Genomic DNA, 12,784 nt, shown 5'->3' with positions numbered 1-12,784 from the left:
TGTCTGTTTCGGGGTTGTTTAGTCGATCTCATGGATTTTCTCGCCTACCTGCCTAGTCCGGCAATGATTTCTTGCCACTTTCTTTGCTGCCGTAGTCGTGGAAGACAAAGTGGGAAACACTGTACGAAATGAGAGTGAGAGTTTATGGGGATTTTGGTTGTTTGGTTTCGAATCGAGAATAGAGAGAGTCGTGAGAGCAGAGAGGGAAAGTGGGAAACAAATGAGAGGGGTATTTTTGGAACTAATGTATATACTAGGATCAAATGCATATATATATATATAATGGATAGGGTATTTTTGCTATGGTACCCCATTTAATGCATCAATAGTCAAATTTCCCAATGTTTTTGATATCATGTCAAACACGGAATCTCTTTAACTATTTTTTATCGGTTATATACTTTTATTTTTGTTGACGTGTATAACACTAAAATAAATATTTATTGAATTATATTATTTTATATGGTTAATGGGTAGTTTTTGCAAAATTACCTCAGACACCTCCAATAATAGGGATGCCAATATAACCCATGGCTACGAGTACCCATGGTTATTTGATCCTGACTCATGATACTATGACAAGAATTATGAGGTTTCATCTAAAATCTAATTGGTAATTAGTGGAGTTACCCATGTTCTTATTAATGACTCAATATTCTTACACATATTATATGTGATACACCATACTCTAATAGAATGGGACGAGGAAAAACCATTGAAGCAGGGAAAATGACTAATGGGGAATAATCACCCCGCATATATATGGGTATGATGATGGTACAGTATTAGCATAGTCCGCTCCATACCCATCACCCCATACCTGCTTTGATCTATATATTTTTGTATCTAAATTATAAAAATATAAAATTAAATTGATAATCATTTTATTTATTCATGAATTTTTTTTCCTTTCATTTTATTATAATTAATGAATATAGGTAATTAGTTATTTCCTATTATTTATTAGTAAATTCCTACATCATCCTCGATGGTTAATGGGGGCGTTATGGTTATATAATTAACTTAGAATGGGAATGATAATTGAAAAACCTTCCTGATCCGCACCATTGCCATTCTTACCCAACAACCATGTAGGGAATTCCAGTTAAAGTTACGTTGCAAATAAATATCAAAATAATGTTACTTTGTAAAGTGATACTGTAAATGGTGTATTTCCACTAATTACCTATAATTAATTTTTTTTTTTTTTTATATACTACAAATGCATTATTGACCTAAGAGTAATGCTTGAATATTGATTTATTTTTTTACAAAATTGCTTGAATATATTGATATTGATGTGAATAAAATATGTACGTTTAGAATTATTATTCATAATAATGATAATACTAATCTCATGATTTTTAATGGCAGCGATTTTTTTTAGACCAATTTAATGGAAAATAACTATACTAAAATAAATCATAATAAAATATAATATTTTTAAAATACGTACACCAGTATCTACTATCGTATTACATAACTACTGATTAGTGTATATTTGTCATTTTATCTGCGGACAAAGGAGTTAATTGTCTTTTTCAAGGAGGAAAAAAAATTCAGTTTAATAGTATTATTTTGTCTTAGAATTCATCATGAGAAAACGGCACCTTCTCTTTGCCTTCCCCATCCCTACCGCGTCTACGGACTATGAAGCTGAAAGTCTATTTTGACTTGGCAACTTTTTTATATTCTAAATTGTAAAAGGTTTTTTATTATCCCAAATGAAAAATGTTTTTTTTTTGTTGTTTAAAAAAAAACACATACAAAAGTAAAGGGCAAGTGATTCACAAAATTGAATATGGAAAAACGTGTGGACGGTGAGGTGAGGTGAGGTGAGTGTAAGAGTCATAAGAGACCTTTCCTTGATCCATTTTCTCCACTATATATACACACACATACATAAACACATAAAAGTAATCAAGTCCACCGGATCAAATCTGTTCTTCCATTCTTCCCCATTTCTAATCTCTACACCCACATAACAAAAACAACAACTTATAGCTTTAAGAGTGAGTTATTGTGTGTTGAGATCAGATAAGAACAAGAACATGGCCCTGGCTAAAGATATTATGTGCAGTTCTATGATTGAAAGTACTTCTTTTTCCTCCTCCGCTTCTTACTCAAAAGTGTTTTTGAATCAAAGTTTTCGCCGGAATCAAAGCCGGTTTTTGGTGAGTCCTGTTTTTGTCCCTTTGGAGCAAAAGAGGACACTACATTTGAGGAAAGTTGTGAGGGGTCCTGTGGCGGCAATCAGTGAAGATTTGGTAAGGAATAAGTCTGTGCAGCCTTCTCCTGCCCCAGTTGAGTCGAAGCCTGTGAGCTTCAAGGTCAGAGCCGTGGTGACCGTGAGAAACAAGAACAAAGAGGACTTTAAAGAGACCCTTGTCAAGCACTTAGATGCCATAACTGACAAAATTGGCAGAAATGTCGTTTTGGAACTCATCAGCACCCAAACAGATCCAAGTAAGTCAGTTTCCTCCTTCTGGGCGTCTTAGAATTTTTCACAGATATGGTCATTTTTGTGGTTTTCTTTTGGATATAGATTCTGGGTGATTCGACTTCTTGTCGTTTTATTGCTGCATGTGTTGTTTTGTATGTTGTTTGGATATGATTATTTGAATTGGAAGTATACTAAAGTTTGTTTTGCCTTTGATTTTAGGAACCAATGGTCCAAAGAAGAGCAAAGAGGCTGTTCTAAGAGATTGGTCGAAGAAAGTGAATGTCAAAGCAGAAAGGGTGAACTACACGGCTGAGTTTATGGTGGACTCTAACTTTGGTATTCCTGGAGCCATTACTGTGACAAACAAACATCAAAAGGAGTTTTTCTTAGAGGCCATAACCATTGAAGGATTCGCCTGTGGTCCTGTACATTTCCCCTGCAATTCTTGGGTCCAATCCAAGAAAGATCATCCTGCCAAAAGGATTTTTTTCTCCAATAAGGTAGGTACCTTAATTTTTTGTTTTTCTTCAAACAAGGTAGATGCCTTTGTTATTATTTTATATTATTAGTTTTCAACCCTGAGAATTTTTTAGGTTGATGCAGCCGGATTTATTAGCTGTTTTCTTAATTAGATTTTGAATATTTGTAAATGACTAAGTCGGCATGTAGCTTGGGTATATGCATGGGTCAAAATGAATGGAATGATCTCTTGTATTTTTTTTTTAAAATGAATGACTTTTGCTGCCGGTTATTGGATTAAATATACTTAATTTCTTAAGAAAATAAAAATCAACTACTCTTAATTTTCTTTCATACGAACGTAAAAATCTTTGAGCGTGCACATATTTTTCAAGTTGTTTAGTAGAAAGAAAAGATTATTCAACTCCATGTTAGTTACAGCCACCGTCAGCTAAAAGGTACCTCTTTGGGCGTCTTTGTTTGATTACAAATAAAAAGAAAAGTCAAATAAAATCAAAGGTAATGGAAGTGATTAGTTTTCTGATGAATGACTGGGGACTTTCGTGATTATTCTATAATTTAGAACAAGATAATAGTAACAATTGTGAAAATCACAGTGTCGGTCACTTTGTAGATTATGGTCATTTTATTTTTGTACAAAATGGGTCACCAAGCATTGAGATCTTTCCTTGAGCCCATCATAAGAATTTCCAACGAATACCACTTTAATTATTTCATTGAGATATTAAGTTCATTTGTTAATAGTTAATTAGTTGACTACATGACATTTTTATATACTGGTACATAACTTTGCCATATGTAATTTTCTGCAGCCATATCTACCAAATGAAACTCCAGCAGGGCTTAAAGCCTTGAGAGAAAAAGAGCTAAAGCAATTGAGAGGAAATGGCAAAGGAGTTAGAAAATTATCAGACAGGATTTACGACTTTGATGTGTACAATGATTTGGGAAACCCAGATAAGTCAAGTGACTTGGCTCGTCCTAAACTTGGTGGTAAAGAAATCCCATATCCTAGACGGTGTCGTACTGGTCGTCTCCCTACTGATACCGGTAACCATATTAACACTACTTTTCTTTCTGTTAATGAATGAATATTCATTCACTTGTTTAGTCTAGGTAAATAAAATACAAATAAAACTTAAAATTATGACACTGGCCCTGTAGATTTGCAAGCGGAGAGCAGAATCGAGAAGCCATTCCCATTGTACGTGCCAAGAGATGAACAATTTGAGGAGTCAAAACAGGCCAGTTTCTCATTTGGGAGACTAAAAGCAGTGTTACACAATTTGATACCTTCCTTAAAGGCCAGCTTTTCAGCTGAAAACCAAGAGTTTAGTGGTTTTGCCGACATTGATAACCTTTATAGTGAAGGTGTGCTACTCAAATTGGGTGTGCAAGAGGAACTTCTCAAGAAGCTTCCTTTAAATTTGGTTACCCGAATCCAACAAAATAAAGGCATTCTCAAATATGACACTCCGAAAATTATTTCAAGTGAGTATAACAAACAAAAACCACAACATTTATTTTGAATAACATGTCACATGGGTACTAACTAGTTCTTGATTTGCAGAGGACAAGTTTGCTTGGCTAAGGGATGATGAATTTGCTCGTCAAGCGATCGCAGGGGTTAATCCGGTCTCCATAGAGAGAATGACTGTTTATCCACCAGTGAGCAAGCTCGATCCTGAAACTTATGGACCCCAAGAGTCTGCCCTTAAAGACGAGCATATTCTTGGCCATCTCAATGGCATGACTGTCCAGCAGGTACATTAATATATTTGATTTTGTCTAATTAACTAATATCACCTTTCATAATATATTATACCTTTGCTAATTTATATATTATTTCTCCTCACAGGCCTTGGATGAAAAGAAGCTGTTCATGGTGGATTATCATGACATTTTCCTTCCATTCCTTGACAAGATCAACTCACTCGATGGTCGAAGAACCTACGCTACTCGTACCATTTATTACCTATCACCTCAAGGTACCCTTAAACCTGTAGCCATAGAGCTTAGCCTCCCACAAACAGGACCAAGTTCCCGGTCAAAGCGTGTGGTTACACCACCAGTTGACGCTACCTCCAATTGGGTGTGGCAGCTTGCCAAGGCTCACGTTTGCACTAACGATGCTGGAGTCCATCAACTAGTAAACCATTGGTGAGCACAACTTGCATAGAGCTTCACTTCACTTATGTTTTTATTTGTTAAGAGTCTATAACTTATAAATGACGATGTGTTATGTTACAGGTTACGTACACATGCTAGCTTAGAACCATTTATATTGGCTGCGCATAGGCAGATGAGCGCAATGCATCCCATATTCAAGCTTTTGGACCCTCACATGCGATATACGCTGGAGATCAATGCATTGGCACGGCAGAACCTTATCAATGCCGACGGTGTGATAGAGGCCTGCTTCACTGCCGGCCGCTATGGGATGGAGATCAGTGCTGCTGCTTACAAAAGTATGTGGCGCTTTGACAAGGAAAGTCTCCCAGCCGATCTTATTCGAAGGTATTTGACCCGTTCAGATATTTTTCTTAATAATGCACCCACATAAGTGGTGTGATTGGACCGCAGTACTAAAAAGTAAAACATGGTCATTTTCTAAACTGGGACCCCAATGTTGAAGTAAAAGGTGCGCACTAAACAAAAGTCATAGTGAATCTAATTTAAGATCCTCTTTTGCAGGGGAATGGCGGTTCCTGACCCTACACAGCCACATGGTGTGAAGGTTGTAATGGAAGACTACCCGTATGCCAATGATGGGCTCTTGATATGGGGCGCAATTGAGAACTGGGTTCGCACATATGTCAACCGGTACTACCCAAATTCAAGCGTGGTTTGTAACGACAAGGAGTTGCAGAATTGGTACAACGAGTCCATCAATGTGGGCCACGCCGATGTCAGTGATGCTAGCTGGTGGCCCAAGCTTGAGACCACTGAAGATCTATCGTCCATCCTCACTACCCTCATTTGGCTTGCCTCGGCCCAACATGCTGCCCTTAATTTTGGACAGTACCCATATGGTGGCTACGTCCCAAACCGCCCACCATTGATGAGGAGATTGATCCCCGAAGAGAATGATCCCGAGTATGCCAATTTTATCGCTGACCCTCAGAAATACTTCCTTTTAGCATTGCCTTCTGTGTTACAATCCACAAAATTTATGGCTGTGGTTGACACTCTCTCTACTCATTCGCCTGACGAGGAGTACATTGGGGAGCGGCAGCAGCCTTCGATTTGGTCGGGCGATGCCGAGATCGTCGATGCATTTTACGGTTTCTCAGCTGAGGTGAGAAGGATAGAAAAGGAAATTGAGAGGAGGAACAATGATCCAAGCCTTAAAAATAGGTGTGGAGCTGGGGTGTTACCTTATGAGCTACTTGCACCTAGTTCTGAACCTGGTGTAACTTGTAGAGGAGTGCCAAACAGTGTTTCCATATGAACCCAAGACTGAGGATCTTTTCGGTGAAAACAATATTTAATAGAGTTAAAGAATTTTTAATGGGGCTATTCGATCGGTTTATAATTACATAGGTGTTGTATAGGGCGTTGTATAGAGTTCATGGAGATTCAAGTACATAGTTATTAAGTTTGACGGTCGTCATTTTGTAATCCCATGCACTTTTTTTTATTCCTTTCTTGGCTATTTTAATATTCTAAAGTTTATATAATAATCTGGGGTTCGAGTATAAGTTACGTCCAAAACGACCAAAATATTTTTTCTTTTAGCATTAGAACCTCATCTGTCATCTTCTGTCAAATTGATATGTCTACACATTTAACAAACTTCAAGTTTATAAATTTTAGATGAAAAACATCAATTGTGCAGGTGCAGCCCATTTTTATGTAATTAATGCATCAAAGGTTCAATTTGATTTCTTATGTTCTCAACCTTTAGTTGTGTAATTTTTTCCGGCTTGAACAAAATGAATTCATTGATTTAAAACAAGGCAGCTCCCTTGGATCTAACGACAGTGTTCTTAGGAGATCGCTTTGCCATAGAGTTAGCTAGATTATTGAATGATCCAGGTATACATATAAACATAGAACATAAAAAAAGCTAGCACTAGCTGAATAATTGAGAAGATAAAACATCTCTCATATCAAGAAGAGAAATATAGCGTCAGAAAAGCTACACATATACATTACTTCTCTGGAGTCACTCTTCACAACCATGCACGCACCTTCTTCCAACCTTTTCGCATGTTGTTCATGCAAGCCAGAAGACATCATTTCAGCATTTCCAGCTAAAACAACCCTAATGCACTAAAATCAGCAGCTCAGGGACTCAAAATTTAACGCATTATTAGCCATGAAACCAATCATCTTCAGCTGCAATCCATGGCTACCAGAATAGTTTTTTGAGACCCCGTTCTCAATTATCTTTTATTTTAGAAAGCTAGAGCTAGAGATTTTAATTAGTGGGCCAAGACCATTGTAGTATGAATGTTGTTGGGCTTGGCCTTGTTCCCTTAGCTCTCTTATTTAAAAAAAAATTATACATAATACTGTAAATTCAAAAAAAGTTTGAAAAATACATAATTTTACAAAAATTACGAAAATATGGGTAATAGTTTGTAACTGTAATGTCCCAAGACTTCTAATAGAATTAAGTGCATTGATTAGCGTGTCGGGAGTGCGCGTGGGGTAATTATATGTGAATTAATTGGTGTATGTGATTTATATGCTTATATAATTGAGTATGCATGGTTATGTATTTTACATGTGTTTAAAGACCAATTTTTGTTAAAAAAATAGGCATTTTCATAATTTTGACCCGCTAAGGGTATATTTGTAATCTTATGTGATTGAGACCACATTATTATGTGGATATATTTGTGATATTCGACATGATTATTTTGATAAATTTAGTAGAAAAGTCACAGTGGAGATAAATACTCGCTCGGGGTGAGCTAAAAAGTATTTTGGTAATTTTGCATATTTTGGGAATTATTGGAATGTGAAATATTTTTGGGGAAAATGTTGGTATTTGGAAGATTAGTGGATTAAATTGAGAATTAGTTGAAATTTAGACGAAATGATCAAAATGTCCTTATGCTTAATTTTGATGATAAGGTAAGGCTAGGGGCAAAATGGTCTTTTGATTTTAGAGATATATCAAAGAGCCAAAATGGTGAGAGTTTCTGGGTGGTTCACGTACATACTCTCTCTCTTCTTCAAAGAATTCATTTGGTTCCTTCCTCTAGAGTTTAATAAAAATTTCCTTAAAGCTAGAGCTAGGAGCAAGCCTTTGGTGATTTGAGAATTTAAGAAAGACTTAAGCAGGAAGGAGAGGACCTAAGAGTTGTCAAGGCTAGAATTTAGCTGGGATATTCAAAATATTGGAGGTAACTCTTTGAACTTATACTTTAGTGGTGTTCTTGATAAGGTTTGGGAATTTTGGAGTGTAATCCTAAGTTAGTATAAATAGGCTGTTTAGATGGGTGAATTGAGCTTAGAAACAAGATTTTTGTTGCTTTAAACTTTGTTTTTGTTGCTGGATTCTGTGCTTTTAGATGGGATTTTCAGATTTTGAAGCAAGGTTTATAAGCTTAGTACCTTCAAATGGCAAGTTATGATTTTGGTGTAAGTTTGTTGTTTTGATGGCATATCGATGTTCTATATAGGTTATATTACTTATTTGGGGGTTAAATTGCTGAAAAATTTGTAATGCCCCAAATTTTCTAATAAGGTTAAGACATTGATTAGGAGGCTGGGAGGGCCATAATTGATTTATTGTGCTATTTAATGATAATATACATGTTTAGGTATATTAAATATAGATATGAACCAATTTCTGATTAATTGAGTGATTTTCATATTTTGGCCATTTCGGGCATATTTGGCATATATGTGATATGTGTATGGTGCTTTATTATTATTTGGTTATGCTAGGGTGACTCAGCACGAGACGATCTTAGGAGGTAAGCTAGTGGGAAAGTCACAACGGGATTTATTCTTGACTCGGAGTGAGTCAAGGGGTATTTAGTGCATTACCGGGTTATTGGGTAATAGGAATAAATATTTGATGATAAATTGGGAGTCAGTAAGATCATGGGAAAATTTTGGAGGTTTTGACTATTTTTCCCCGGGGACGTTTTCGGGACCCCAAGTGTTAGAATTTGGTTGATGCTACTTAAGCTTGAAGTAACATTTTTAAGAAATAAAAAAGAACGTTTAGAACGTTTCCTCTCCCTCTAAATTCCACTTTCGTCTCTCGATCGCATTTTCGAAGAAAACTTGAGTTCTAAGACTCGAATTCAAGCGAGGATCAAGGCATAGTGATCCTATGAAAGATTAGAAGCTTATTATCCGGAGGATTTAGTTGGAAACAACTCAATCGGAGGTAATTCAAGTTTTAAGTTCTAAGTTTTTAAGCTTGAATTGGACTTTGTGTTTTGATGAGTTTTTGGGTGATTTGAGACTTGGGTTTTGTTGGTTTTGGATCATGGGGATGTTTGGGAACTTTGATTTTTGAGTTTGGAGAAGTTTGGTTAGGTTTTGGGAGATTTTAAAAGGTTAAAATTGGGGAAAAATGGCTGGTCCGAGGATGGGCCACGGCCCTGTTCTTGGGCGCCGCGGCCCAAGCTCGATGAAGCAGGTGGAAGGTTTTGTGAGCTCTGGGGGCCACGACACTGAGTATGGTGCGCCGCGGCGCTTGCCCCTGGTGATTCTGTTTTGGCTGGGGGCTGCGACTCAGGGTTTTGGGGCTGCGGCTCTTGAGGGTTTTTATGGCCGAAATGATGTTTTAAGCTTGGGAACTCAAACATTAGGCCTAGGGATAATTCCTACTACCCGGTTAAATGGGATTTGATGTCTCGAAGGCTAGGTCTTGGTTCCGGGATTGGTTTTAGAACTTGAACTCATTGGATCACCGTTTATGGTTGTGACTAGGTTATCACTAGAGGCTTGGAATAAGGATCGTGCTTGTGGCTCGTTTATTGGTAACTTGTGCTTGGACCAAAGGTAAGAAAACTGCACCCCATGTGTGACATGCATGGTTATTCTTGATGCATGTTGGTTGTTTAAATGTGGAGCATGTGATGCACGAGAAACATGTGTTTAGGGCATGCCATGAATATTGAATATGAGATTGATCAGAGCTTGAGTCTCTGTGTTTGTGCATGATCATAATTATGCTAGCAATTGTTAAGTAAGCATGTTGAATACCCTACTTTTGGATATTTGACATATGATATATGCTTGGTAGCATTGCTTACTTGTGCGTGGCTCTGGCTAACTAGTCAGAATTGGCAATGGTGTCAGTATTAGATGTGAAGCTGTGACCTGCTTGTCAAGTTCGCAGTAGAACTGAGCACTGGTCACCTAGTATTGACTAAAAAGTCAATGACAGACTTAGCGTGTTTAACGCAAGCCGAAAAAAGATTAAATCTAATCAACATCTGCATTGAATGACTCAAATGAGCATTAATGTCGGACCGACCTCAAGTTTGATGAAAACTAAAAGCGCTTGTCTAGCCAAAGGCTAGTCATTTAGAGCCAGGGCCAGAGAGCCTCAGTGACTGTTTAGTCACATGGCTATGGGTGTTGAGCCCGTGTGACTTACCCATCAGCCACTTATCTGTTTAAGCTAGTGACTTACCCATCAGTCACTCATCTGGTTAAGCTAGTGACTTACCCATCAGTTACTCATTTGTTTAAGCTAGTGACTCACCCATTAGTCACTCATCTAATGAGAGCCATTGCCAGAAATCCCAGGTGACTGTTCCGTCACATGGCTATGGGTACTGAGCCCCATAGTAACTTGCTTGTCAGTCACTCATTATGGTTAAACAGAACCTCAAAGTGATATTCACTCATCTATTTAGGGCTATAAGCTCTGTATGATCATCATTGACATGGCTATGGGTGCTGAGCCCCATGGTGACTTGCTTGTCAGTCACTCAGTATGGTTTACCAGAACCTCAATTGTTAAATTACTCATCTGAATAGGATTGACTTGATAGTCATCCAATCAGGAGGGCAGGATTTCTTATCCTAGATTCCCCAACATTGTCTGAATTTATTTGCATGCTTGAATGGAGTTATATTTGCTAGGCATGTCAGATATGATTTGATGTCATGATATGATTGTTCATGAGCATATTGAGTTTTCTTGCTGGGCTTCGGCTCACGGGTGCTATGTGGTGCAGGTAAAGGTAAAAGAAAGCTGGGCCATCCTTGAGTTGGAGAGCTTAGGTGACGATGTGTACATATGCATCTGCTCGACCGCCACAGTCAAGGGTTGAAAGAGGAACTAGGGTTAAACCCTGTTTTGCCGCTTAGATCGGCTAGTTGTAATTATTTTCTTGTAATAGACCCTTAAATTATATTTTTGGGATCCCAATGTATACGGTAAACGTTATAATGAAACTTTATATCTTAACGAAATTTTTTAATCCCTAAACCGCTAATCATACTTAGTTATACGATTATGGCCAAATGACTCGATTAACGAGTTTAGCACTATTTAAAATGCACACCCTAACGGTCCCTAGAGTTTATAGCGTTACAAAATTTGTCCAGTTAACAGTTAGGAATCAAGTGTTTAGGTCTGAAATGCAGGGGTTCAGAGTTTGGGGAAGAACACCTAAATACTAGGTTTACGCTGCGGGGCCGCGACGTCGAACCATGTTCTGGGTGAATTATTTCTTTCTGCTTGCCACGGCGCCAACATAGTTTCAAGGTGCAATTTTTCTTTAAGTTTGGGAATAATGCTCGGGGGCTCGGGGGGACGATTCCATCACCTGAATTGATGGAATTGGAGGTCTCGAGAGCTAGGGATTAGCAATGGAACCCGTTTTTAGACTTAGTTCTTAATAAACATACCATTTATGTTGTGACTCGGGTTTCCGCAAGGCACAGGATAAGGATTGCACTCGAAGACGTTCCATTTGCAGCACATGAATCAAGGTAAGAAAAGTTGGCTTTTACACGTAGAGTCGACGTTGGTCCTACTGTATCTAGAAACGGTTATAACCATGTAACAATGAAATGAGATAGGGTTGAGTATCCTGATTGTATACTTGTTTATTATGCTTATTAGTGACTCATTGGATTATAAGTATGTAGTTATTACCGTAAACTTAGTGCTGGGAGACACATTTTGCATTAAGTATGCGGTTATTACCGTAAGCCTAGTGTCGAGAGACACACTTTACTAGGCATTGGCCATACATATGGTACTTGGTGATGCAAATTGCTCGATATGGTTGGTGTTGAGTGTCTATATGGTTATTGAATATATATGACTATGAATTTTCGAATATGCGAATTGTTATTTATATGACTGACATATAGGCGATGTGATTTATCAATCATATGAGTTGTTATATATACATGTTGTGTTTATTACGTATGTTTTGTGAAACTTTTCTTGTCGGGTCTTGGCTCACGGGTACTCTATGGTGCAAGTAAGGGCAAGAGAAATGTAGACCAGCCATGAGTTGGAGGATTTTGGAGCGACGCTTACAAGTTCGGCTGCCACGATCGAGGTGTTTTGTGGGACTTAGAGCATAAAAGTCCAATTTTGTCACTTAGATCGACTATTTTGTATATCGTGAATGTAATTGTATTTTGATAAAAAAAAATTGGGATCTTTTGTAAATATTTAAGGTTTTAATAAAAAGTTTACACCTTTTTAATAAAAAAATTTAGTACCTAAATTGTTATTTAATTTTAATTATACTTTTGAGCCAAAATGACTTGCTTAACAAGTTAAATACTATTTTAACACACACAAGTTTTAAAAAGCCATAAAATAATACTGGTAAAAAAAAACCATATTTTTTAAAACTTTATTAAAAAACCCATATAAAATGTAATTTTCACTAAAATTATATACAAGTTTAA

General features: G+C 37.2%; 1 protein-coding gene and 1 long non-coding RNA gene across 2 annotated transcripts; both read left to right on the top strand.

Moving 5' to 3' along the window:
- The first annotated feature begins 1,903 nt into the window (after positions 1 to 1,903).
- On the top strand, positions 1,904 to 6,807 carry LOC133794553 (linoleate 13S-lipoxygenase 3-1, chloroplastic-like). The gene is made up of 8 exons (XM_062231846.1): positions 1,904 to 2,466; positions 2,663 to 2,943; positions 3,736 to 3,973; positions 4,088 to 4,414; positions 4,494 to 4,687; positions 4,782 to 5,083; positions 5,174 to 5,440; positions 5,618 to 6,807. Exons 1-8 carry the CDS (start codon positions 2,052 to 2,054, stop codon positions 6,372 to 6,374), a joined length of 2,781 nt encoding a protein of 926 aa, XP_062087830.1. The 5' UTR covers positions 1,904 to 2,051; the 3' UTR covers positions 6,375 to 6,807.
- A 1,327-nt stretch (positions 6,808 to 8,134) lies between these two features.
- On the top strand, positions 8,135 to 11,323 carry LOC133794552 (uncharacterized). The gene is made up of 2 exons (XR_009875259.1): positions 8,135 to 8,280; positions 11,086 to 11,323. It is a non-coding gene; the product is annotated as an uncharacterized LOC133794552 (long non-coding RNA).
- The last annotated feature ends 1,461 nt before the right edge of the window (positions 11,324 to 12,784 follow it).

The sequence above is a fragment of the Humulus lupulus genome, chromosome 8, assembly GCF_963169125.1.
Source record: "Humulus lupulus chromosome 8, drHumLupu1.1, whole genome shotgun sequence".
Taxonomy (NCBI): Eukaryota; Viridiplantae; Streptophyta; class Magnoliopsida; order Rosales; family Cannabaceae; genus Humulus; species Humulus lupulus.
Note: the sequence above shows the minus strand (reverse complement) of the source record. Positions and strands in the feature narration are given on the sequence as shown.